General features: G+C 43.5%; 1 protein-coding gene across 1 annotated transcript; it reads right to left on the reverse strand.

The window, feature by feature from the left end:
• Positions 1–7759: 7759 nt before the first annotated feature.
• CDO1 (cysteine dioxygenase type 1) lies at positions 7760–21100 on the reverse strand. Its single transcript, XM_075541410.1, has 5 exons — positions 20622–21100; positions 16884–16961; positions 12575–12729; positions 9429–9598; positions 7760–8492 (listed from the first exon to the last, which is right to left on the reverse strand). Exons 1-5 carry the CDS (start codon positions 20789–20791, stop codon positions 8463–8465), a joined length of 603 nt encoding a protein of 200 aa, XP_075397525.1. The 5' UTR covers positions 20792–21100; the 3' UTR covers positions 7760–8462.
• Between the last annotated feature and the right edge of the window lie 6641 nt (positions 21101–27741).

Here is a 27741-nt window from a genome sequence, read left to right on the forward strand (position 1 = left end):
AAATGTGTTTGACACACTGGATGAGTGTATGGATTGTGATAAGTGATGTAAGAGCCTCCAATAAAAGTATTTAATAAAAGTTTTTTTAAGACAGGAAAGAAAAAAGATCAAAATGTATGCTAGAAGAGATTCTGAAATGTGTTCTTCAATAAAGTAGTTAAAGAAAAGAACTGACCAGAACTTTTCAAAGGGCAGGTTGAGGAGACAAAGAAAAGTTATTATAATGAAATGTGAAAAGACCTGGAGTTAGAAAACCAGAAGGGAAACACACTGTTAGTATATCTCAAGCGAAAGGAAGTGGGGGGGGGGGGGGGAAATCAAGCCTTGAATTACTACAGCCAAGATAAAGCTGTCTGATCCCATAACAATTTAGTCTTGGAAATCATCTGTAGGATCACTATGAATTGGAATAGACTCAGCAGCGGCAGGGTTTGTTTAGCTTTGTTTTTGGGCTTGAATTTTCACCCTGATTTAACTCGGTTGGCACAGTAGTTAAAGTGCTCTCAGCTTTTTCTTCTTCTTTCTTAAAAAAAGTTAATAAATCATTTGTTCTCAGCTTCTAACTAAAAGGTCTACCATTTGAACTCGCCAGCCACTCTGCTGGAGAAAGATGTGGCAGTCTACTTCGATAAAGATCACAGAATTGGAAACCCCATGGGGTCATACTATCGGATTCCTGTAGGATCACTGAATTAGAATCACCTCTACAGTAGTGGGTTAGTGGGTGGGTTTTTGTCTTAGACCTTAGCTAGGTTCTGAGACATCAGAAAAATCCTACTATACCCTAGGACACAGACCTGTAATATCAGTTAGGCTTGATGGAGGATGTTTAGATATTGAAGTGTTTCTTGAGGCACACTGACGAGACTATCTGTACTCTGTCTTTGGCTTGATGGAGTGTCTTAGCAATTTTCCTGTAAAACAAGGGCATGGAAAACAACTAGGTTTGCATTTTAAAGATTAGTGTTGAAACCAACCACAAACTCACTGCCATTGAGTTGATTTCAAGTCTACAGTGTTGCCTCTGTGTCCTTGTTTAAGAGTTGTTTTCTTTTATGAAAGGTACAATGTATCCTGGGCAGAAACCATGTTTATTTTGGTTATTCTGTTACATAACATGATTTCCTGGTTATAATCTTCATTCAGCGATTGATTCATTAAATGAAGAAATAGCTATGGAACTCCCACGTAGTAGAAATCTGTTGATTCTGTGTGCCCAGCATCTGGTTCCCTCTTCCACATTCCTTCTCATAACAGAATGTTATTTACCTTGGTGACCCCTACTCCCTACCCAAACCATGTAGTTTGGTGTAGTGGTCTCACTCTTGATTCCAGGGATGAACATGTGGTTTAGGCCAGATCGTAATGTTTGGGTCAATTCTGGGACTGCAACTCGGAGCCCAAACAATGAAATGCCTTAACTTCTATGTTAAGGTATTGACTAAACAATCTATCCATCAACCAGCCAACACTGAAATTGAGATATAAATTGAGCCAACACTGAAATGGAGTCATAAACCCAGAGGTGTTGCGAGTCATTCAACAGCAGGAGGGGAGGTTTGAGTGCTAAGTGAATTGTTTGAATCCTTGGATCTGCCCTGGTCTGACAGTTGCACAAGCTTGTTTTGCTCCTATTAGGACACTTGGAACCGACAAGAGGCATCATGGAAACAATCTGGAATACTGATAGAGTGCCATTGGGCAGAATTAGGAATGCAGTCCCAACGTTTATCATTTGTGTCCTGTGAAATAAGTGGAATGAGTCTTGGCCCAGCCCTAGCTTTTGACATGTCATAATAATTTATTGTATTTTCTCAGGAAAAATAAGACTCCCCAATGCCTAATCCAGCCTGAGTACCTCGTGTGTTTGTTTATTTTTTGTAAACGGTGAGGTCAGAAACCAGTTGACAGATTTAGACAAGAAAGTCACTATTGCTTTGACCACATTGTTGACTCTGTGTCCCTGCTTAATAGTTTTCTCTTTTGAAAAAGGTTCGCTGTGTCCTGGACAGAACCCATGTCTATTTTGATTACTCCATTACTTAACTTTGTGCCTTTCAGCAAAACATGTCATCCATGTGTGTCTAAATGTCCTCATCTTTGAAATGGACAGGGGTAAATGATATTCTCATTTCATTTTAAAGAAGTTCTCTGACGTATTGATAACATATCCATATATGCCCAAACCTCTAAAACTCACTGCCACGGAATCAATTTTTATTTAGTTCAATAAAAATGAACAGATTCAAAATATATAGTATTTGAATAGTCCAGACAAATCTTTGAGTTGATTCAATAATCTCAGATGCAGTGGTTTGCTGGCCAATGTTTGACACAGGCTCTGCTCTATGGGGGAGGGCAAAAAAGTCCTGATCGGTAGCACTTACCGATTTTCATCCCCACAGCCAATTTAAAGCTTGAAAAATGCTTGACAATTACCCATCAGTAGCCATTGGCCTATACAACATTGCTTAGATACATTGGCTAACTTCACTTATCTCGGTCTCTTCATCTATTAAAAGATCCATGTCCAGAATGGTCATGCAAGTCCTTTTCATCTTCTGGATTCCATGAGTGTTATTATCTCATCTTTATCAGTCAAAAGAATCTTATTAAAAACTCTTTGTCACCATACAGCTATCACTAAAAGATGCACTGAAACGGACCCATTGTTTTCTTTGACTGTGGAGCTCCCGGGCTCCGTGGGTTACTTGTGGTGCTGCAACCATCTGCTCCACAGGAGACATGAGCAGTGTGCTTCAGAAAGGATTACAGCCTCACAGATCCTAATGAGCATTTCTACTCTGTCTTATAGAGCCACTTTAAATTAGAGTTGACTTGACCTTGTGATTTTTTGGTTTATGGCATGCACAGGAAGACTTTTAAGGTCATCAAAGGCTGATCGATCTCAGTTGCATTAGATTCCGGCTGCATTCTATTTCCACCCACCATGTGCAAGCAACTCTCCTGATGGTGCCTTCGTTCTCGTTGCTATTGTTAGGTGCATTTGGATCGCTTCCTACTCATGGCGGTCCTATACACAATAGAGGGAAATGCTGCCCAGGGCTGTGCCATCTCGAAATCCTTCCTCCATTTGAGTCCATTGTTGCAGATGGCACTTTTAGGTAAATATTGTACATCATCATATTGTGTCTTTATAAACATGGATATGTAAAACAGTCGGTCATTCTCTTGAGGTTTTATAAGAATGCCCCTCAGATTACTGACTGGGACTTGAATCCTATTCAGTCATATACAGTAGTAGCTCGTGGTCTCTCTCAGTCCCTTTAAGTCTCTGTGAATTACTTGAAAAGTAACTAAAATGTTGCCTGAGCACATCTTCAACCACACAAAAAGCTCAGGGATAAGAGGGACAAACACAGGCCAGAATACGCCAACTCTCTCGTTGAGATTGGGACAGGATTCTACTGACCATGATGAGATTATTAGAATTTACTCCCAAGTGGACATTCCTTGGGCTTTCGTGTTGCATTATGTAATCGCTCCATGAGTAAACATCAGACAGAGTACTGGAGGCTCATGAATGTGACCGACCAATGAGCTGAGAAGGGCCAGAGTTAAAGAGAGAGGGTAGTGGGTAGCAGGCTCTACAACAAGCGGGTGGGCTGGATCTTCAGAGAGGGACAACTTCTGTGGCTTTCTACTTTCTGGGGCAGAGTTCTCTTGTTTAGGGACCAGTATGTTGTGTGCAAAATGATATTTAGTACAAGGTGACTTCGTGCGGGACTGTTTATACTCATACGCCTTTTGAGGAATAACCTTCAAGCCCATTAAAGCAGCCTGGATACCGACTATGTGCAGTCTTTTAGTAGACTATTACGTAGCTCTCTGTCTAGTGGAAGGAAGACACTGTCTGCACTGTAGTATGGAAAGACCGCCTTACAAGTGCATACTGCTGGATGCCACCCTGTGGATGAAGCACAGGGGGAGTGCTGTGTGAGAACACGCAAGAACATTGTAAATACTGGTTACCTCGGCTAAGAGAAAACAGGGGCCCAGGTGGTGCCGTGGGTGAAGTGTTGGACTCCTACCTGAGAAGTTGGTGCTTTGACCCCACCAGAAGCCCCCTGGGAGAGGATGTGGCTGTCTCCCTCCAGAAAGACTCACAGCCTTGAACACCCTGTGGGGTAGCTCGACTCGCTCTATAGGGTCACTTTGCGTTGGAATAGATTCAGGGGCAAAAGGTTACATTTTGGGTTTAGAGAAGAAAATGAGTGCTTAGAAATAGGAAAGAAGGAGAGACAGTTTACTTTCTGCCCTTATGGTTTACCCACATTTTGCATTTCTTAGCTCAGTCTTATGGATTCTAATATGCATGTGTGAATATAGACACATTTTTAAAAGAAAACACCTACCAACTGGACAAAGTTGTGAAAGGCTGAGGTGTTTTTCCCGACTTCAGCAAGAGAGGACAGGTCTTGTGAAATCAGTGGACGTGCCTCTGGCAAGCAGCTGATGCCTCCAATGTTCCCTGGGAGCCTGGTGTCAACTCTATGAGGTTGACGCACAGTACAACATGTACGGAGTAAAGGATGGAAAGAAAACCAAACACCTTTCAGGTAGTGATCAATGCTTTGGAGAAATGGGATAGAGTGCCTAGAGGTTTATTTCAGATTGGGTCCTCCGGAAATCTCTCTGGAGAAAGTATGTGAGCTGAACTCTGGAGGGCAATAACGCACCATGTAAAGTGCCTTTCAACAAGGCATTTGAGGTAGAAAGAACAGCAACATAAAAGCTTCAGCACAGGGTAGCAAGATGTGTGAGCCCAGCTCCAGCCCAGCTTTTCGCTGTCTCATGTGCAAGGAGCTCAGCCCATTTCCTGTTATAATCCCAGTTCTTCATCCTCTTCTATCTTTTGCATCCTCCATCCTTCACCAGCCCGCCTGCATGACCACAGTCCTCAGTGTTCTCTTTCCGTTCGTTGAAGTCCATTGGAGCCCTAGATGCCACCATTGCAATGCACACATATATCTCAGGAGCTCCTACAGAAACAGCACATCTGTCTTATAGATAGTTCCTTCCCGAGAGCTATCAGTGGCCTGACAGATTGGCTGCTGACCTTGGATTCACCTGCCATTGCCACCACCAGCCTGCGGTCTTCCTGCTTAGTCTTCTGCTTCTTGGTTTGTCAGCCCCAGATGCTATATGAGTCTGGAAAAGTCTCCAGTTTAACATCTTACTCACAGAATTGAACAGGACAGGTTTTATCTGCTTTTAGAACTATTTGAGTATATCTACACACACACACACACACACATACACATACATACTTGAGTATAAATAGATTTGAGTGTTTAGATGTATACACACACATATATGTATATATATTAGTTCCATAATTTTGTGTCAACTTGGCTATATAAAAGTGTATAGATGGAGTTGAGCCTGTCAATTAGGTTCTCTGGAGGTGGGCCACTCTCTCTCTCTGCCTTTACCTTCCTATTGATAAGTCACGTTAAGACCTGCAGGAGCCCTGGAGATGCATTTCCACCATTGGATCCACAAGACTTTGTGCCCACCATCCTGTGACCTTCCTTCATTTTGCATCACTGCTTGTGGCTGTGTGAGTCTGAAGAGGGACTTATGGACTTGAGTGAGACTTGGCTGGGATGCTTTCCTGATCTACAATTACTTCTTGATATAAAGCTGTTTCTTACACATGAGTGGCACTAGGTTTGTTTCTCTAGTTAACCCAGTCTAACACTATATATATATATATATATATATATATATATAATGATTCTGTCGATACCCCAGCCTAATACACCTCTATAATATGTTGGTTGGATAAGTTTTAGCAAGTTTCTTAACTGTGCTGAGCGTCAGTATCTTTAAAGGAATGATAATAGAACCTTCTTCATAGGGAGCTTGCTAATTAGAAGTATAATATGCAAAGAACTCCTAGTGTTGCACAAAGATGATAAAACCACATAAAGTTCATGCATGTTACTCCAGTAGTAGAAAGTCTCTGCCACGAGCCGTCCTACTCTGTTCTGTAGGGTTACTATGAGTCATTTGGTGTGGTTTTTGACTCATGCATGTGAAAGTTGGACACTGAACAAAGAGAGAAGAATCGATGTATTTGAATTGTCATGCTGGTGAAGAATATTGCCGAAAGGACATCCAAATCTGTCTAGGAGGAAGTAGGGCCAGACTGCTCCTTAGAAGCCTAGATGGTGAGAAATCTTGAATTCTTCAGACGCATTGTCAGGAGAGACCAGTCCCTGGAGAAGGATATCAGGCTTGGTAAAGCAAAGGGCCAGTGAAAAAGGAAGGCTTCAATGAGATGGATTGGCTCATTGAAGTGAGTGGCTGCAGCACTGGGCTCAAGCACAAGGACAATTGTGAAACTACGGGCTCAATAGAAAGTAAAGGTTTAGGAAATAATGATGGAAACATATGTACAAACACGCTCGATGCAAATGATGTATGGATTGTTAAAGGTGCCCCCAATAAAATGATCTTTAATAACAAAAATTGTACGGAAAAAAAGGACAATTGTGAGGATGGTGCAGGCCCAGGCAGTGACTGGCTCTGCTGTGCACTGAGTCACTATGGGTTGGGACCGATGGGACGTCACCAGCAACAGGTATATAATGAAAGACAACATCATGGAATTGCATCCTGGTGTTGTGTGGAAAACAGAACTTGTCAAGATGGAAATCCTGTATTTATCTGGGATTTCCAAGGACGTTGTTAGGGTGTAGCCTGGTTTCTTCTATTTGTTTATGTTGATATGTAAGGGGAGGGAGAACTTGAGGGAAGGACTATTAAGTGGAAAAGAACCAAGACTTGATTATTTGAAATTCTCAGATTGCAAAAAAGGTTAAGGTTCAGCCAGGAAAGCCCCACAGTAACCTTTGGCTATTATCTCAGAACGATCAAAAGGTCAGAGTAAAGGCTCTTGGAAGAGATTAAGGTGTGAGTCAAAGCTTCTCTTAAGCAAACTAGGGAACATCTGGATCTAGGAAGTTTAAGAATAGTCTCTCTCAGCCATCTGCACAAAAACCAAACAGACCATCCAGGATATATGTGTGGAGAAACCTCTTGTCTAATGGAGTGGATCCCGCCATACACACGAGAACTTTATTTCAGCAGAAACCACAGCTTTGACTTGGGGGCAATAGAGAAAATGAAACGATAGGCTGTTAGACCCCCAGCATTCTACAGTAGAAAACAGGCTGATAAACTGTAGCTGCAAATGCATGTCAGGAGTTCGAAAGCACCAGAGGTCCTGAGGGAGAAAGATGTACAGCCTGAAACCTGTGGACCAGTTCTACTTGTCCTGGGGCCAAAATGGGGCCCGTGTTCTCTCATGTGCCTCTTTGGGCTTTGCAGGGAAGAAACAAGACTCTTTTCTATGGAAATCTTCAGTTTCTGCATGTTGCAAACCAATTCTCTCTCTCTCTCTCTCTCTCTCTCTCTCTTTCACACACACACACACACACACACACACACACACACACACACACACACACAGTCGCAGACTTATCTGATTATATCTGTAAGTCACATTTGGGCCAGAGCACTTCAGATTGGTATTTGTGGCCTCCTTGGTGGACACATCTAAAACTTTAAAAGGTAAATGACCTTTTCATGCACTTTTTTGTTTAGCCCTTTCTCACCTTCTTATGTCATAAAATCTTTTCCAGAAGTGCTTTGGGTAGTATACCCAACCTGAGAGAATTTATTTATATGAAATCACATGAATCAGAAAGACAAGATGTGTTGAAATCCAGGTTTATTAAAAGTACTTGGAAATTTTGGTAGCATTAAGAAGTCTTTGACTGTGGCTGCCAGGTACATTAGACATGAATTTATTTTTGGTTTCTTGTGAGTTTAGACACACATATTTTCCTAAGATTCCCTACCATTAGTGTTTCATTAACAAATAGCATAATGCCTTACATTTCCCTATCTACAACCACCTATGATCCATAGAAAAGGAATTTGTAAAATAAGATTGAAAAAATAAAATCCACAGATTTCAAAATATTCTCTCCAAATATTAAGAACATACAAAGCACATCAAAGACACCTACATTTATCCCTCCTGGTAGTGTGGCAGGCTAGCTGTAGTTTCTCGTTTTTACTTATTGCTAATTATAGTCCAGAGACCAAAGAATTTCCCAACCTGATAAAAAAACCTACACTGACATTCTCAGTCTACAGCCAATACAATTAAAGGCTAGAACCAGGAGAGCAGTTGATTTGGACCTTTACAATCACAAAAGATTTTTGTTCTTTAACGGGATTTTCTTATGCAGTAGTTCAAGATACTATTTGCATACTTAACGCCTTCCAATCGGCACTCGCCCTACAGTAGATCAAATATCGGCTTAGTTAAGGATATTACTGGATAGCAAGTGGCAGGAGATCTTCCTGTTCAAGGCAAAATGTTCAGTGGACCTTAAAGAAAACCACATAAGAGCTGGTGCTCCTTAGTTGTTCTCCAGTGATCCGGAAGTTGTCTTTAAGGAACAGGGGAAAAAAGAGCAAGAAAGCTGTGTAAGAACCTTTGACATAAGCACTATAAAGATCTGCCACAAGAGTTGTCATCATTTCCCCCCATGTATGAACTCAGCTGACCATGGATCATGACTATGCTGTTCCTGTGATAAGAATCTCTCAGGGACTTCATGCAGGAAGATAAAGCAGAGCAGTAACTTGACCAAACCCTGCTCTCAAAGGCTATGTTTTGGTAGGATTCATGAGGATTGGTTTCAGATATATTGTCTCTTTGTGAGCATTGCAATTTCTAATTAGAGACCAGGAGAGACTGTTCCCTTCAAGGGCCAGCTTATTTCGCTCGGAGTGGAAGACCGCCACAGCGTGTGCCCAAGCATAATCATATTTGTGTTGTCGCCTTCCTATTATGAGGTGCACACTCTGGTTCTTCACAGGGGAACCTGTCATTATGGCCTCTTCATATGAATTTGAGGTCTAAATAGTATCATTACTCTAAGCCAAAGCACACTTGATGATGGAAGCAGTCGTTTTTAGTTACGGGATCACGCTGCGGTTGGAACGTGGCAAAGGTTCATGCTGCATGTTGTTTGTGTTGTCTCCGCCAATTAGGTCTATGGATGCGAAGTCATAGCAATAACTGCTTTGTCCAAACTTTTATTGTGCTCATATTTCCCCAGTAAATGAAGGTACAACATTTTCTTTGGGCATGAAGACACATTTTGAAGTTGTTCAAAAAACAATTATTTGCATCTGCTTAAATATTTATAAATTGAAAATATCCACCAAATTAGAGATAATTACGAGATAGCCCTCTCTTCCAGATTTACAGTTAATCTCATCCTTCAATTCAAGAATACTTAAAACATTCAAGTAACATGTGGAACACTGCCAACCCACCTAGGAGAGGACTGCAAGCGAAAGGAGGAAATGATACTTACAAATGGAGTCCTGATTCCAAATTTGCTATGAAATGTCATGGTGACTTTGTTTTTATGTCCTGTCCTTTGATCAAAGGCATGGCACGTGTTAAAAGGTGGGCTGTACAGGTGAAGGCTCACCGCAGGCTCTGTGTGGCTGGTATTCTCTACCCGATGTAAGCCAATGGAATCTAAACAATATCATCGAGGAAGGAACCGAAGTAACAGCTTAGATAATATATGAAGACCAACATTTTTTTTTAAGTTTGGAAACTGTGGTAGCAATTGTACAATACTGCTTGATGTGATTGAATTATGGAATGATATATGTATTAACTGCCAATTAAACAATTATTCTTGTTAATTACTTATTTTCATGAATCAATTATTATGCCCAAAGTTCACTAGAGCCTGAAATGTAAAGGCCTGTATTTGGCTTTCAGAAGGATCTGGTGACATGACACAAGTGTAACAGCCATCTTGAGCACGTTCTACACTTTTGACCGCTGAGCTGCCGAAATAACCACGGGAAACCTGGGGAAATGGGGAGAGGCAGTTTACACTCAGAAAGGACCGACTACCGAGTGCTCACACAAAGGACGATTACTGAATTTGACTTAGGCATAGCCTTTCTAAAGCAACACGAGCCCTGGTGGCGTAGTGGATGTGTATTGGGCTGCTAACTTCAAGGTCAGCAGTTCAAAACTACCAGCCTCAGGAAAAAGACAGGGCTTTCTACTCTTGAAAACCTCACAGGGGAAGTTGTACTCTGTCCTATAGCATCACTATGAATTGGCATCGACTCAATGGCAGTGACTTTTCATTTATTCAAAGCAAAGATATAAGGGACAATTATTACTTTTATCCTATTCTTTCTAGCCTACTTTATAGCAGAACATTAAATCATCATCAGGAATGGTGAACAGCATGATATTAGTCATGAAAACAGATGAATGAAAGAGAGAATTTATATATTGAAGAATCCCATTTTGTTTGTAACCTAGCTGCCAGAATACTGCTGGACAGGATCTTGTTCGATAAAACAAATCCTCTTTAAAGCGGTCGTCATCCTTTGAGAAGTCCCCCGGCTTGTGTATGGGACCTATTGCCATGGCATCCTACATTATTACTATGACCACTTTTTTCCTCTTTGGGAGTTGCTTCCTTTGCATTTCTGCCCTTCATGCACCGCCACCACCTACCTGTCTGCCAGTGACGGCCTGCATGTTTGCTAGGGTGCTGAACAGGTTCAGTAGAACCCGAGATGATGGGAAAAGGCAAGCAACCCACTTGTGAGAAAACCAGCCCGTTAAACCTATGCACCATTCTTGTCAGAAGTCCTATGTGGGGTTACCAAGAGTCTGGAGTAGACTCAACAGTGGGTAACACTTCCCTATTTAAGGCTGCTCCCTCTTCCTTCTAGCCAGAACAATCCTGCACAAAATGCCTATCTACTTTGAAAAAGCAATCATGGAAAACCCCACAGAGCACAGTTCGACTAAGACACCTGGAGCTACCGTCAGCTGATTCCAAGGCCATTGGCTTTTCTGGTGTCGAGTTACTTGTCTACATACTTCATTGATCCTACCCAACGTTGTTCAGATCGGCACAATTTCATATCAAACTCAGAAGTTCCAACATCTATGGAAAAGAAATCAGGGACTATCTCATTGGAGCTGAATGGCCACTGCTACCCGCTTAAATCATGTGGCCTGACCCGCCCCTGCCCCGCCCCGCACTGCAGTTTTATCACAGCGCTCAACCTAGCCTTATCCCGGGCTTGTACCATGCCTTATCTTACATGACTGGCTGCTATCGAATTTTGAATTCCATACCCTTGAAAAAGCTTATCTGGTCTTAAAAAATCTAATCTGGTTTTGCAAAGCTCAATTATTCTAGCTGAAAGCAATTATTCCGAGAGCCTTTGGTTTCATCATAAGTGATGCAAGCCTCCAAACTCTTCTTGGGGATCAAGCCGGCCTTCTGTATTAAATACGTGAGGAGAATGCACCCGAAGCCCCACACACTTGTGCTGTGGGAATGATGGGGAAACTTCCTATGCGGCCTCCGCAAGCATCTGCATTCCCAAACTAAAGATGTGATGAATGCAGACCAAGTTCTAATGCCGATATTGTGCTTTTAAAGAAATGTGACAAATAAAGCACACCAACAAAGCCCCAAAGACAGCTGCTTTACCAGACAAAGCCCTCTAGAATCTTTATTCCATGGAAGCAGGACAGCATCCTGATGAAGAGTATCCATTTTAGAGTCACGTTATCTGCCTCTTAAGAGCTGCAAGAACTTGGAGCTACTGTTCAGTTGCCCTGTGTGGGAATCCTTATCAGTTAATTGGGATAAAAACCTTATCCCTTATAAACTCTAATGAATTTTTTTTTTGCAAAGTTACTATTCCCTTTAGGAACACAGAGGTTACCCACTGCTTCACCTGAAAAGTAGTTGACTGTCTAAGATATCTATACTCGCTGCTCAATACTGTTCTTTGTCACGGGATAATGCTTTTCCACTAGTTATACGCATTTCGGAGCCCCGGTAGCGTGCCTAGTGGTTTAGGAGTTACTGCCAGTCAGCAGTTTGGCCCTGCCAGCCACTCTGCAGAATATAGATGAGGCCTTCGGCTTCTGTAAAGATTCAGAACTTCAAATGTCTTAGGGCCCATTCTCCTATGAGCTGGAGTTAACTGGATGGCAGTGAGTACATACATTAACTTAAAAAACAACAACAACAACTCTCTCCCTCTGTGTGTGTGTGTGTGTGTGTGTAGTGGTCCCTAGTTAGCATTGTTAATTACTTTCACACTATTTGAAAAGTTTTCTAAAACAGATAATATTCCAAACTTACCCTGACTCTTTTGTTAAGAGATTCTGTTTGTAACTCATGTTTGACTAACTGTCCTAAGTCTTGGTAGGTAAGTCACTCTTCAGTGGACACCAATCTACACGCGTATGTTTGTGGGTGGTGATGGTGGTGGAGAGCCTAATCCAGATATAAAGCCTGAAAAAAACAAACAAAAAAATCCTACCACTTTCAGGACATTGTTACACAACTTGAAATCCTAACTCCCTGGTCCAGGTTACTTGTAACTAATAGTTCAGAGAGGAGATGGAGGTGATTTCCTCCTGTCCATAGAAAGTGGTACAGGATCTTACCATTGATGTAGGCACACTGGTTTTCCTTCAAGATTCGTTCTGACTTCTTGATCATCTCATTGGACTTCTTGTCAGGCCAGGCAAATAGTGTCTCCTTTAGGTTTCCCTGTAGCATCTTCAAAAAGCAGTGGGAGTCGGTGTGGTCATGGATACTGCTATATATGTGGAAAAGGACAACTGAATTCAGAAGATGGTCCATTATCTAGGTCACAATAACAGTCTACTCCCAGTCACAAATGCCAGTCTAACACCTGTCTCTCAGGCCCGAACTAGTAGAGCTGGGTTATAGAGTTGTTATCAATTTACAATCTCTATTGCTCCTGGCAAAATCACATAAATGAAGTCCAGCTGGGATGCATACCCCTACTAAGAAAAGTTTTGCTTTTTAAAACCCAGTTATAACACTACTTTGATAAAAATAAAATAAAGTATGCCTTTAATTCTCCCCGAAGACAGAGTGTTTACCTGGGTTAGACCTTATCGAACTACAGTAGAAGAACTTTGAAGAGGATATCATCTACAATAACTGTGCCTCTGAGAAAACACTTCATAGCTCAGTCCCCCCACCCTTTTCTCTCTCCTTTGGGGAAGAAGACTGCCCTCCTCCCCTCTGCATCAGCCATCACTTATAAACTCTGACAACCGTGACCTTTCAGAAGCACAGCAGACCATCAGGCCGGTTTGACAAGGTGCCCCTGAGACCAGGGCCTGAGTCACCCTTCAGGTCTGAAATGGAGCTTAGCCTGAGGCTCAAGTTTTGACCAAACAATAAGACAGGCCTAGAATGGGTAACCGTCACACAAGGTGGATCCTACACTTTAGAACTTCAACCACCAAATGATAATACAGGTGTGGGGCATTATTTAATAAAATATTTCTAGTTTACCATGGCTATAATTTGAGTTGACTACATTTCCTTTTTGATGTTGCAGAAACATAATATATTAATGAAGCACCCTTATTTTGATCTGGAGTTCTTCACATGATAAAAACATTAAAAGCTTATTTACTAGAACAAAGAAATAAAGAAACCCCCAAGGAGCTGTTCTGCTCTGGGAATGTGGGGTCATTATGAGTTGGCATTGACTCGATAGCTATTTATAACAACAACAATGACATCATTAACATACCAACTAGATAGTCACTAGACATAGAGCTGGTTAAAATATAAAAATCTGTATAACTTCTGGCATTTACTTTATATGCTGAACCCTATTAACTAACTCATATATGTATTACAAGCAGATATGTTTCCTAAATTCTTAAGAGTCTAGTCCCATTCCGGACACACATTCATTCTGCTTCCAACAAACACTGAATGCATGAAAACGACTCCATTCCATATGTGCCAATAAATGCACTCTATGGAGCCCCGGTGGTATAGTGGGAAATGTGTTAGTTAGGTTGCTACTCGGGTGCTTCTGTACCCTACAGATTTAGTCTTAAAAACCCACAGGAGCAGTTCGACTCTGTCCTCATAGGGTTGTTACGGCTAAGAATCTACTTGGTGGCAGTGCTTTTTGAATAAGTCGTGCTGTAGGTTGGGCACTGGGCTGCTAACGACCAGGTCCGTGGTTGAAACCCATCAGCTGCTCCTGAGAAGAGAATGCGGGGCCTCCTGCTGCTAACAGTGCACACGGAGAGAAACAGAGGTGGCATTCAGCTTTCCAAAGGCTTGTGAATTCAAGTTTCCCTTCTTCCATCAAACATGGGACGAAGGTGATTGGTGTTACCACTCTCAACAGACTGAGAAAAATTTAATTCTCATGATAACATTCTGATTGTTTTAAGACTGGCAAAAGTATAAACTCACATAGGTTAAGAAGCAAGTTTCAAAAAAAAAAAAGCAAGTTTCAAAGGCTTGCTATATTAGATAATCATTGCTGGTGTGGGGGAAAATGTGGAATAGAACTCAAAGTCATAAAAGAGGCCAGGCCTTGGTTTTTGCACTTATTAGTGTATCCACATGCCTATCTAGATAAGATAGGTGGGATAAACAATTCAGAGATGAAGAGAATGGGACCGATGGTTCCGGGGGAAACGGGAGAAGGGGAGGTGGGAGGAAGGAAGGAGAGGGGGAACCAATCCAGGAACAAGGGAACAAGTAAAATAAAATCAATGGAAGGAAGGTCACCCTATGAGGATGCCTAGTGGGGCTCAATCAAGGACAATGTAGCAGCGAGGAATTACTAAACCCTAATGAAGGTCGAACATGATGGTGGGACAAGACGGAAGTAAAAAGGAAATAGAGGAAAGAACCAGGAGGCAAAGGACATTTATAGAGGTCTAAATATAGGTATGTACATGTGTAAATATATATAATAATTAGAGGGGAATATAACTATGTACTCATAACTATATGTTAAGAACTAAGATGGACATTGAACCTCCACTCAAATACTCCCTCAACATATGAACACTTTGTTCTAACAATCTGACATTCTGTGATGTTCGCCTTCCTGACATAATCCCTGAAGACAAAATGGGTGCATAAGAAAATGTGGTGAAGAAAGCTGATGGTGCTTAGCTATCAAATGATATAGCATCTTGGTTCTTAAAGGCTTGAAGATAAACAAGTGGCCCTTAAGCTCAGAAGCAACAAAGCCCACATGGAAGAAGCACATCAGCCTGGGTGATCATGAGGTGTCAATGGGATCAGGTATCAGGCATCAAAGACCCAGAATAAAACCATACCCAAGGTGAATGGGGGCAGGGAGTATGGAGTGGAGACCCAATGCCCATCTGTAGACAATTGGACATCCCCTCACAGAGAGGTCACAGGGCAGAGATGAACAAGTCAGGGTACAGTATAACACTGATGAAACACACAACTTTTCTCTAGTTCTTTGGTGCTTCCTTCCCCCCACTATCATGACCTCAATTCTACCTTATAAATCAGATTAGACCAGAACATGCACGCTGATAGAGATAAGAGCCCACAACACAGGGAATCCAGGATAGATAAACTCCTAAGGGCCAACAAGGAGAGTAGAGATACCAAGAGGATTAGGGGAGGGTGGGAGAAAGAGGGAACCGATTCCAAGGATCAATCTAGAACCCCCTCCCAGGGGTACGAATAACAGAAAAGTGGGTGAGGGGTGATGGAAGACAATGTAAGATATGGAAAAAATAATCTATAATTTATCAAGGGTTTGTGAGGGAAGGTGGGTAGGGGAGGGAACGGGAAGAAATGGGAAGCTGATATCAGGGGCTCAAGTGGGAAGAGCATGCTTTGAAAATGATGATGGCGGCATATGTGCTTGACACATTGGAGGAATGTATGGATTGTGATAAGAGATGTAAGAGCCCCCAATAAATTAAAAAAAAAAAAAAGAGGCCAGGCCTACTGGTCAGCTAGCGACTGGTGGGAGTCCCTTCAGGTCAAGAGCTGAACTCACCTCTGACTTACAATAATCAACCATTTCAGATCAAAGGGCCATGTTGACTGAAGGATAAAGTTCAGAGAGTTGGGAAAGAAGGAGGAGTGGGTATCCGGTTACTGGAAACACAGGGCGGAAGTGAGACGAGCAAGTCATGGTACAGTGAGGACTGCAGCGAATGGATGACCTCTGAGTGTGCATGGATTGTTCATGTAAAATCATGATCCGCGCTGTAAACCTCCATCTAATTTATGATCAAAGTAAAAAAAGGGGGGGGGAGTACCAGTATTTTTTTTCTTTTTTATTAAAAGATCAGTTTATTGGGGGGATCTTATAGTTCTTATGACAATCCATACATCATTTGGATCAAGCATAGTTGTACATATGTTACCATCATTATTTTCTAGACATTTACTTTCTATTGAGTCCTTGGTATCAGCTCTCCATGGCACACCCCCTTCCACCCAGTACCAGTATTAAGGTTGCCTTAGAGGGGGAAAAAAATCATTTTGAGTCGAAAAAAACACCTTTCTGAATCTGTGAATTGCTTTTTCTAGCTCCGGCAGCTAGATGCTTTGGTCTTTGGTCCTGTGATTGTTTACACACACCTCAAAGCACCAGAAAGGTCAAATTTTAGAACAATTCTATGTAAAGTTTAACTCCCGTGGAAGACAAGCAGAGGTTAAGTTTAACTGGTTATTAAAACCTCCTTTGATTTACTCTTTATTTTGGGGAACTAGTTTGGATAAACACCCTATACTATTTTATAGGAGATTGTTTTGCTTGGATTGGCGGTGTTAGTTGGGGGTGGGGGGTGGCACTGTGAACAAATAATTATAAGAGGAGGCTTGCTAATGTTCTCAAGACTTGTAATTAGCCCGGCATGGCATTTTTCAAGTTCTGGAATACATACTGAATTGTTGTATTACCTGCCATGTCCTTCACCCCAACACAGAATCATTAGGTTAAATTTTCCATTTCCTTGATCCACAAGATTTCTGGTATACCTGGAAACACAGAATCACAAGTTTGAAGGTGGTTGACAAAGCAAGCACTGGGAGAAAAAAAAGTCACAAAGTCTTGTTCAGTAACAAAGGATACTGTTTCTGCCTCTAAACGTTATTGAATGGTGGTGTTCCAAGGAGAAATCCAGAGCCAAGGAAAACCATTGTTCCCACAGTTAGTTCTTCTGGACATTTTTATGCTTTGAGTCACTTCAGTTTTTGAGGCAGCTGCTCAGTTTGAGTTAACAGCATGAAAAAAGGCAATAGGTAAAAGAAAAACCAAACCATCATACTTAGTCTGACAGCCTCAAACTGATAAAGACCAAGAGTTTCTCATAGAAGGTATTTGTACAAATGCAATACTATTCTAGGCAAAACTGTTATCAACTTTTCTTTGGTTTTAAAAGCTGTTATTTGCCACCGACTCACCTCACACGCCTCTTCCACACCCCTCCTGGTAGCTAAGCCAAGATTTAAAGTACAAAATTTCATTCACCAGCTATTCTAGAATTCTCCTCAGTTGGACTCTCGCTCAGACACCAACCACATTCGAAAGCACGCGTAATGGAATCGGATTCACCAGAGTAACAGAATAAAGGAAACTGTATTAAGGAAGTCAATAAGACTCTACAACTTTCAATACTTAAGAGAAACCAGTCATTGGTTTGAAAATGAAACAAAAACAAAAACCAAATTTCCAGAACAATAAAAGATAATGTCTCTCCTGTTAATACTGTCACCATCTAATCAGCAAATGTTGCTAATTAGTGATATGCATATACATAATTAGGGATTGGTAGTTTTATGGAAAGGGATTTTTACATTACCACCACCAGCAGCCCCCCTCCCTTTTTTGAATATTTGTTGGCTTGGTCATGCTTACTTGTGGGTTATTTGTCCCTCCCTCACCCGCAGGCTCCAGGCCAGCTGCTTGCACAACATTATCTCTGAGGGAGTTGCCTAGCGTGTACTTTGCAGTTCTCCATCTTCTTACTTTGTATCCCCTTATGACTTAGCAAGGGGCACTGCCCATAGCCATCAACTCCCAGCAAGCTGTTCCTGTACCAGGATTCGACTTCTCCCTTCCTCTCACTTAATATCATCCTCTTGTTAGAGCTTACTAACCGGGCCCCATAGAAACACACAAGTCTTGGTTCTTCTTCCACATTGGCTCTTCCCAGGTCAGATATCACAATTCCTCAGTGTTAGGATACTTTTATACATAGAGGCATGATTCAATTGAATGATGCCCTCCCATCTCTTTCCTTCTGTACATCCCTACACCCTACATTGCCCACACAAGATTACACTCACCATCTACAGGTATCTTGAGAAGAGATCAGGCAATAGAATTGGTTGTGCTTCAAAAGGCTTAGCGCTTGTCTACTAAGATGAATTCAGCCTAAGCAAACACCAAACTCCTTGCCTTTGAATCAGTTTCAATTCATACCAAGGCAATATGGCAGAGTAGAACTGCCCCCTAGTTTCCCAGGCTATAATCTTTACAGAAGCACCCTGTCACATCTTTCTCCTGAAAGTGGGTATAAGTTAGCACCTGAGTGGTTAACCACTGTGCCAACATGGATACCAGACTAGTTTACACCCACTGCCAACAAGTCAATTCACACTTATAAGCGATCTTAAATAGGTTGAGGGACCATAAATTGTTGGGGGAGCAGGCAGCCTCACCTTTCTTTCTCAGAGTGATTGGTGAGTTCAAACCACTGACCATATTGTTACTCTTGACCCTCAGTGCCTCCTGGATTGCTTTAGACTAATTCAAGTCCCACCCTTAATCCCTTTGTTTCAAAACTTGAGCAGTTACAGTTGACCCTTGTCAATTAATTTTACTTGACTAATCATATATCCGTTGCTAGTTGCTCTCCTGTTGGGTTCCAAGAGTCCTGGGCATCCCCATGTGCAATAAGAGCAGACCCCTATGATCCAGTGGGTTTGGACTGGCTGTTCTTTGGTACTGACAGCTTTTCTCCCTAGTTTGCTTCCATCTGGAAATCCCATGGAAATCTGTTGAACACCATGGCAACACATAAGCCTCTAACGACAAAGGAGTGGTGGCTACATTTGGCAGGGTATCAAATCTGAATCTCCCACATGAAAGGGGGAATTTTACCACTGCTCTCAAAATAGAGAAAATGATCCTGCAACATGTTTGGAGGGTTTTCGTAGTAGAATGTGGGTTCTGGGACTATCATGCTAACTTTCACTCCCAGAGGGGATATTGGATAGAAGCAGGGCCTTTGGCAGGTTTTCCAATCTTGATGGTTCCCCACAGGAAGCACTCTGTTATGTGGAGCTAGCTAGCTACCTGGGGACCTACTTTTGAAAACCAGCCATCAAAAACCTTTTACTGAGAGCACTAGAAGAACTTTACCATGAACCGAGCTGCTGGGAATGTAAAAAAAATCCTGAAAGCCACTTGCAAATGGAAAAAAAACGAAGCAGGCTTCATTTGTTCTATTTTAAATCATAAAATCGAGTTGAAACAGTTCTTGCCTACAAAATTTGTTTTGTGAGGAAACCGAAATGGTTCTCAAGGAAAACAAAGTTACTCTGGTAGCGTTTCCCTTCCAGTCTACACTCCGGCCCTCCTCCCGTGCCCCCCCCCGCCCCCACTCCCCTCTCCCCTCTCCATCTCCCCCCCTCCTTCAAGCTAAACGGTCTGAGTCTCTGGTTGCCTTTTGAAAAATCTTTGGCAATCATTTATTCTTTAGGTTGAGTAACTACTATTTCTAACTCACAAGGATTGGAGGAGAGACTAATTTTTACATAATCACCAAGCCAGCACTGCAAAGGGCCATATCTGGGAACCCGTTGCCTTCCAGAACCTCAGAACCAAGGATAACAGAAGACAGATTGGGAGCTGAAAGAGAGGGGAGAGAATTGCGGCTTCAAGTAGCAAATTAATGAGCAAAATCGGATAAAGAGTTTGATAAATATCCCCCCCCTCTCTGTGTGTGTCCGTTAAATTGTTTGGGTGGGAGAGGGGGCAGCAGGAATTAAAGGGTCCAAGGACAACTCAAAATGGCTATTGGCAGGTGCCCGATTACCAAGGGTAAGTGATGAAGAAACAGCGTTGGGGAATTGTGCCCTCACGCTCTTCCTGGGGGGCGATGCAGCTTTCACCCGCGGGCACCCCTCGCTCCTTTCCCTACGAAGGTCAGGTGGGCGGGGGCCCAGTCTGTGTGGTCAGGCCCCAGGGGCCTCCCCAGACCCCCGCGCCCAAGGTCAGCGGGTGCCCCACCACAGCCAGCTGAGCCGGAGCCGCGCCAAGCTGGGAAGCAATTGCTTCGGCGAGCAGAGCATTTGCTCAGGCGGCCGGGGGCTGCAGCGGAGGGGTAGCGATCTGGAAGCGGAAGGGCGAGGGAAAGGAAAAGAGACAATCTCGCAGCCGCACTATGGTTTCCCGGGCGGACCAGGCCCGTGGAACCCCTCTCGCGCGCAGCGGCCGCGGAAACCAAAGCTAGCGGTGCCAACGCCGAGGCTCCCGGACGAGTGCGGATGCACCGGGGCGCAGGGCTCCCCGGGACCATCGCCCGCGTCGGCACCCCCCACGCGCGCTCCTCCGACTGCGGGAGCGGGTCGCGCCGTGAGGCGGGGGCCGGAGCCCAGAGAGGCAGCGTGGGCCAGCTAGGGCGCGCTCACCTGTACTGGTCGAACTTGGCGTACTTTTCCCACTCGCCGGGCTGGCTTTCGTAGGCTTCCATGACGGCTTGCACCTCCTCTACCTGGACGTCGTCGCCGGCGAACAGCTGGTGGAGGATGCGGATCAGGTCCGCCAGGGTTCGGGGCTTTAGCACCTCGGTCTGTTCCATCTCGCGCGGAGCCGGTAGTGCGCGTCTCCTGGCTGGGCGGGCTGTGGCGGAGGCGCTGGACGCGGCGCGGGCCTCGGAGAGGGACCCGAGCTGTCAGCTACCGTCGTGCGCGCGCGCGCACGCCCCCCTACCCAACGCTCGAGAGCCAAAATGTAAAGGAGTCCTTCAACGCTCAGAGCCGCCCTCCGCAGCGCGGCGACTCCGGGATTGCCACCGAGCGGCCAGTGCACACCAACGGAGATGCGATCTGCAACGTTCGTTGGTTCTCCCGGGCCCCTTTTAAGCTCTCGGAGGCAGCGGGAATGTACCAACGGCCACCGGGGTGGACAGAGGCGGGCAGCGGTCCGAGCGAGGTGTTGGAGGCGGGGAGAACTTCAGGGTAGGGCCCCGGCACGCAGCCTAGGCTTCGGGAGCCCTTTGCACTCTCGCTGAAGCCTCCTTCTCTTCTGTTGGATTTCGCTGGCAGTGGGTTTTGCGCACCCTCCCCCCATCCTAGAGACCGATCTTGGCGCCCATCCCAGCCCCACTCCTCTGGCCGCCTTTCGCCGCTGGGTTTGCTCGCAATGCTGGGCCACAGACCCAAGGACCAGAAAAGGTCTGCGAGGACGTTGGGGAAGAGGAAGGAGCGCTACCCTTCCTTCCGAAGGAGCGCAATCACGAGGGAACCGTGAACAGAGATGGGCTCCCCTCCCAAGCTGGGAAGTAACTGTTTTGTACTCGAATGACCTTACCCTGGGAGAAAATCAATGGGAAATCTTCCTTGTTAATAAATTTTTTACACTAATTACAGCTTGGCTAGAGACTCGGGTACGACTGTAAGGCTAGTGAAATGATGGGAGGCGAGGTATTCCTGATTCCTTCTTTTAAATCCCAACACTTGGGAAACATAATCCATACAATGCAAAGGGCTAGGTGTTTTAAAGAATGGCGAAACATGTTTTTTAATGCAGGTTTTAAGAATTCTAATCTGATTAAAGCCCTAAAGAGCATGGTTGAAAATTGGGGGGAAACCATTAGCAGGTAGAAGAAATGTGAAGTATGTGTTTTCTTGGACTGGACATAAACCAGATAGATTACTTGGCTTTGAGGGTATTAGCGATTTAGCGTCCTAGGTGATAAAACTATCATGCGTTTGAGTCACAGCTGTTGTTTTACCCATCCCTAGTTGATTACACTGCATTCGAACTATGGTTTTGGTAGCTGCCACACCGTGAGCCCTCACAACAGACCACACTGCCTTTGTGCTCTGGCTGCTTCTCATACATAAGTCTTAGTCTGGAAGATCTCCCACACCTATACACCAAGGTGACCATGAAATACCAGTGAAAGTGTTTCTGGCTTCATAGCGACACACACACACACACACACACACACACACACACACACACACACACCCCACTACCAGATGGGTAGTGGCTGTGCACAATGTACATTGCTGGGAATCAAATCCTTGCCTTCTAAACTGAAAGCAAACAAGGAAGGAGAAAATGAGTCCATCATCGTTAAAAAAGGATTAGAGAAAGAAACCACTCCACGCCCTTCTGTGTGTTGCAGGGAGGGGTGGTTAATTAAAATATTTAGGTAGAGTAGCTTATACACTTTTCATTGTTTACCTCGTTTGCTTTTTATTATTGTCATTATTTTCTAAAGGGTCTCCCATTCAGTTCATTTCAAATATAAAGTTCCTTGTCATTATTTTGAGTGAACAAAAATCCAAATGCAAGCTTAAGGTGTCTCCTCTGCACCTCATGAAGCGGTGTCTTAGTTTCTTAACAATGCTTTAACAAATCTCACCAATAGGTGGCTTTATGGAACATTTATTTTTAGTCTGGAAGCTCCAAGTCCAAATTCAGGACAGCGGCTCTATGGGAGGGCTGTGTGTTCTGAAATCTTTGTCTTAGCCTCTCTAGTCCCCAACATCTATCTTGCTCCCTCCGCACTTGCTATCTCTAAGTTCTACAGACTGCCAAAAGAACAAACAAATCTATCTTGGGAGAAGTACACGCAGAATGCTTCTCAGAGGCAAGGATGATTTCATCTCCAGTACTTTGGACATGCTGTCAGGAGAGACCAGTCCTTGGAAAAGAACATCATGCTTGGGCAGCGAGGGGGAGGCCTTCACAAAGATGATTGACACAATCGCTGCAACAATGGGCTCAAACATAAGCACAATTGTGGGGATGGCACAGAACTGGGCGGTGCTTTGTTCTGTTATACCTAGGGTCACCATCACCTCGAACTGACTTTGAGTATGTTTAAAATCTTAAGACCTACTCTACACTAGTGTGACCTCAACAGCATAACAAAGAAAACCATATCCCCAAATGAGTTGTCAGCCATAGGAATATGGCTGATTCCAACACACATTTGGGCAGGGGGTGGTGGAGCACACCTAAATTCCCAACAATAGATCCTTCCTCTTTACATTTTCCTGACCACTTTTCCTAACTCTTCTCCTGCATCTCTCACAAGGTCGGTCAGCGGGGGCTCATTAGCACCTAACAGTTCACAATTTGCCTTGCCAAGAGCTATCTGTATTGGCACCCAAATGCAGCATGTTTGAAATTTCGTCAGGACAGTTTCCCACTTCTGGAGGTTCTGTTTCAGCAGCAAATGACCCAGGCTCAAACATCTTTCAACACTGCCTACTCTTTTTTGCTTGCTTTCCCCCTGAACTCTCTTAACCAATGACTAAGTTTTGACAACCCATCATCTTTCATGCCATCCCCCCTTTCCTTCCCTATTGCTGCTCCACCTGCACCATCTTGGCTGACTTACTGGACTTCCTAGTCCCAGCTTTTCCATGTTAATCCTTTATTCACAGCTGCCAAAGCACAGTACTGATGTCTTCAGGGTAGTAGCTTTGTCATTCTAGTATTGAAGTTCATGTTTTTGCTCTAAACCACCTTTTCTTTTTGAGGTATATTTTTGATGAATGACAGAAATAAAAAGCACCAGTAGATGGATATATTATTCACTAGTATTTTCTCATCTTATTTGTGTATCTAGTGCATATGGTAATAATTCCTTTTGCTATACTGCCATTTTGCTTTTTAATCATTTTATTGGTGTCTCATATAACTCATCACAATCCACACATACATCAACTGGGTAAAGCAGTTGTACATTCATTGCCCTCATCGTTCTCACTTAAGCCCCTGGCATCAGCTCATTTCTCCCCCTCCTCCCACCCTCACAAACCCTGGATAATTTATAAATTATTTTGCTATATCTTACACTGTCTGATGTCTCTCTTCACCCACTTTTCTGTTGTCTATCCCCTCAGGGAAGAGGTCATACGTAGATCCTTGTAATGGGTTCCCCCTTTCCATCCCACCCTCCCGGTATCACCATCCTCACCACTGGTCCGGAAGGGATCATCCATCCTGGATTCCCTGTTAAACTACCTTTTCTTATGCTTTACAAACCCATTCCGTTTGCTTCAATTCTCAGCCATTGCACCACATCCAAATCCTACTTCAGGAGCACTAGTGGTGCACCTTCACCAACTGGGCTGCTAACAACCACAAGGTCAGCCGCTCAAGCCTACCAGCTGCTCCATGGGAGAAAGAGGAGGCTCTCTGTCCCCACAGATTTACAAGCTTGGAAACACTATTACTTGGAATTCACATGAGAGTAAATCTACCTTAACATTCTGCTCAACTGCTTTGCCCTCAAATGACTTTTTCCTCCCCCCTCTTCTAAACAAGAGCAGTAACGGCACCATTTCTCAGCATGCACTGCAGTTACGCCAGTCGTCTGGGCAGTGAACATATTAAGAACAGCCACCATCATTCAAAACTTCATTTTCACATTGCTCTCCATGCCCAGCACGTGGTGCCTTGTACAGGGTCTGTGCTCAAGAGCTGAGTGCATACAGGAATGCTGATATGGGGAAAAGCATATTTCTAATTGGACAGAGCACTTCAATTACTGGTTTTTCTTCAAGGGTCCTGGGGTTGCGTTCAAATCCAGACATTTCTTCTCTTAGCCCTTCTCGGTTTCTCTAGAAAAGATGCCTGAATTTTTCAAGACAGTTGCTCACTACTTACCTCTTAACTGCCAAGTTCAAGAAGTTAAATGAAATTACAGACTATTGATGCCAACAGAATGCCAGAGTGGTAGGTTTGCTATACTCTGCATTGTAAGACAGTTCATGTCCATCAATAGATACCTGGGAGTAACTAGAATGATTAGAGGTCGGGGAATATCCATACATTTTAAAAAGCATGTTGTGTAGCAAGCACTATAGTGCAAAACAACCCCCCCCCCCGCCCCAAAGTCGTCACCTTCAAAGGATTTCCATTCGCATGGAAGAAGAGGATATGCCACAAATACATCTTAAAATGGAGAAATGCAGACACAAGAACTGTAAACACAATGGACAAAAATAAAGCAGAATGGGAGCAGACGGTGTTGTTTTGAGGGTAAGATGTAGTCAATTAACATGACCCTTTTAGCCACAATTCCTTATCTAATTCTAGATTCTATGCCTACCCTCCCAGTTTGGAGGGAGTTCTCTGAATACTGATGCGCAGGATTAAGTCCTGCCTTTAGTAGAGGCAAGAGCAATGGCGGTATGGCGGGTTCTACATGAAACTGTACCCTGCAGGGCCAGACAGGGACCACCACTGCTCCATGAAAGAAACGGTGCTCCCCAGGGGCAGGTCTACGCTGCCCGACAGGGTCAGTCTCAGAACTTCTTGTGTGTGTGTTAGGTTGTGAACTCAGGGGGGACAGGTCTATGCTGCCTGACAGGGTCAGGGTCAGAACTTCATGTGTGTGTGTTAGGTTGTGAACTAAGGGGGACAGGTCTACTCTGCTCTCACTAGGTCACTGTGAGTCAGAACCTTGTGTGTGTGTATTAGGTTGTGAACTAAGGGGACAGGTCTATTCTGTCCTAACTGGGTCACTATAAGATTGCTTTTTAAAGTAGAAGGTATGAACCAAGTCACTCCCTTCTTACCTTGATGTGAGTGGCAGGGTCTGGAGGCAGGGACTATGAATTAGAAGTCATTCATTACAGGCAAAAGTTAAGGATGTCATTCCAGAATTTTGGTTCAGGTTGCTGTGTTGACAACATGAGGTACCAGATATACTGGAGTATAAACCAACCCTACTATCAGCTGACGCACCTAATTTTACCACAGAAACTGCATAAAACATGTGCTGAAAAACACAGCTTATACACGAGTATATAAGGTACTTCAGAAATTTGTAACCATGCTAATCTTTTATTTACTTATCTTTTCTATTGTCTTTCTATTCCATTTTCCCACAAACTTTAAGTTCCCTTAAATAGGAGGGCATGAGCAGATACAACGAAGCCAATTAGGTAGTATTATGATTCGAACGATCGATAATGATAGTTTTTGGCTAAAGCAGATGCACAGTGGTACAAATGGTAAAGTGCCTGACTACTAACTTAAAGGTTGGTGGGCTCCAATGCATGAATACCTTCTTCTATTAAATTGGAACTCTATGATGCTCACTCTCCCGACACAACGGCTGGAGCCAAAGTGGGTGAACAAGTAAATGTGGTGAAGAAAGCTGATGGTGCCCGGCTATCAAAAGAGATAGTGACTGGGGTCTTAAAGGCTTGAAGATAAACAAGCGGCCATCTAGCTCAGAAGCAACAAAGTCCACATGGAAGAACACACCAGCCTGTGTGATCGAGTGGTCCCAAAGGGATCAGTTACCAGGCATCAAAGAACAAAAAATCATATCATTGACTGCACACCTCCATGATAGGATCGCTGAAGACAAATGGGTGCATAAGCAAATGTGGTGAAGAAAGCTGATGGTGCCCGGCTATCAAAAGAGATAGTGTCTGGGGTCTTAAAGGCTTGAAGGTGAACAAGCGGCCATCTAGCTCAGAAGCAAAAAAGCCCACATGGAAGAAGCACAGCGGCCAGTGCGATCACGAGGTGCCAAGGGACCAGGTATAAGGCATCATGCAAAAAACAACAACAATATAAGTGTGTGTATATATGTGTATATGTATATATATACCATATTAAATGAAGGGTGAAGTGCAGAGTGGAGACCCAAGGCCCAAGTGTCAGCCAAAGGAGATCCCCTCATAGAGGGGTTTAGGAGAGGAGATGGGTTAATTAGGGTGCGAGGTAGTACCGATGAAGAACACAGCTTTCCCCCAGATCCTGGATGCTTCCTCCCCCCAACTACCATGATCCGAATTCTACCTTGCAGGACTGGATAGGGCAGAGGCTGTACACTGGTACATATGAGGGCTGGAGGTACAGGGAATCCAGGGTGGATGATACCTTCAGGACCAAGGGTATGAGGGGCGATGCTGGGAGAGTGGAGGGTGAGTGGGTTGGAAGGGGGGAACTGATTACAAGGATCCACATGTGACCTCTTCCCTGGGAGAGGGACAGCAGAGAAGGGGGGAAGGGAGACTCCGGATAGGGCAAGATATGACAAAATAACGAGGTATAAATTACCAAGGGCACATGAGGGAGGGGGAAAGGGGAGGGAGGGGAAAAAAAAAAGAGGACCTGATGCAAGGGGCTTAAGTGGAGAGCAAATGCTTTGAGAATGATTGGGGGAGGGAATGTATGGATGTGCTTTATACAATTGATGTATGTATATGTATGGATGGTGATGAGTTGTATGGGTCCCTAATAAAATGTAAAAAAAGAAGAGAAAAAAATGATTAGGGCAGGGACTGTACAGATGTGCTTTATACAATTGATGTATGTAAATGTATGAACTGTGATAAGAATTGTATGAGCCCCTAATAAATTGTTAAAATTAAAACAAAATTTAAAAAAAAAGATAAGAAAAAAGAAAATGATTAGGGCAAAGAATGTACAGATGTGTTTTATACAATTGATGTATGTATATGTATGGATTGTGATAAGAGTTGTATGAGCCCCTAATAAAATGTTTTTTTAATAAAATAAAATACAAAAAAAAATATCAAAAAA

Source organism: Tenrec ecaudatus, chromosome 2, assembly GCF_050624435.1.
Source record: "Tenrec ecaudatus isolate mTenEca1 chromosome 2, mTenEca1.hap1, whole genome shotgun sequence".
Taxonomy (NCBI): Eukaryota; Metazoa; Chordata; class Mammalia; order Afrosoricida; family Tenrecidae; genus Tenrec; species Tenrec ecaudatus.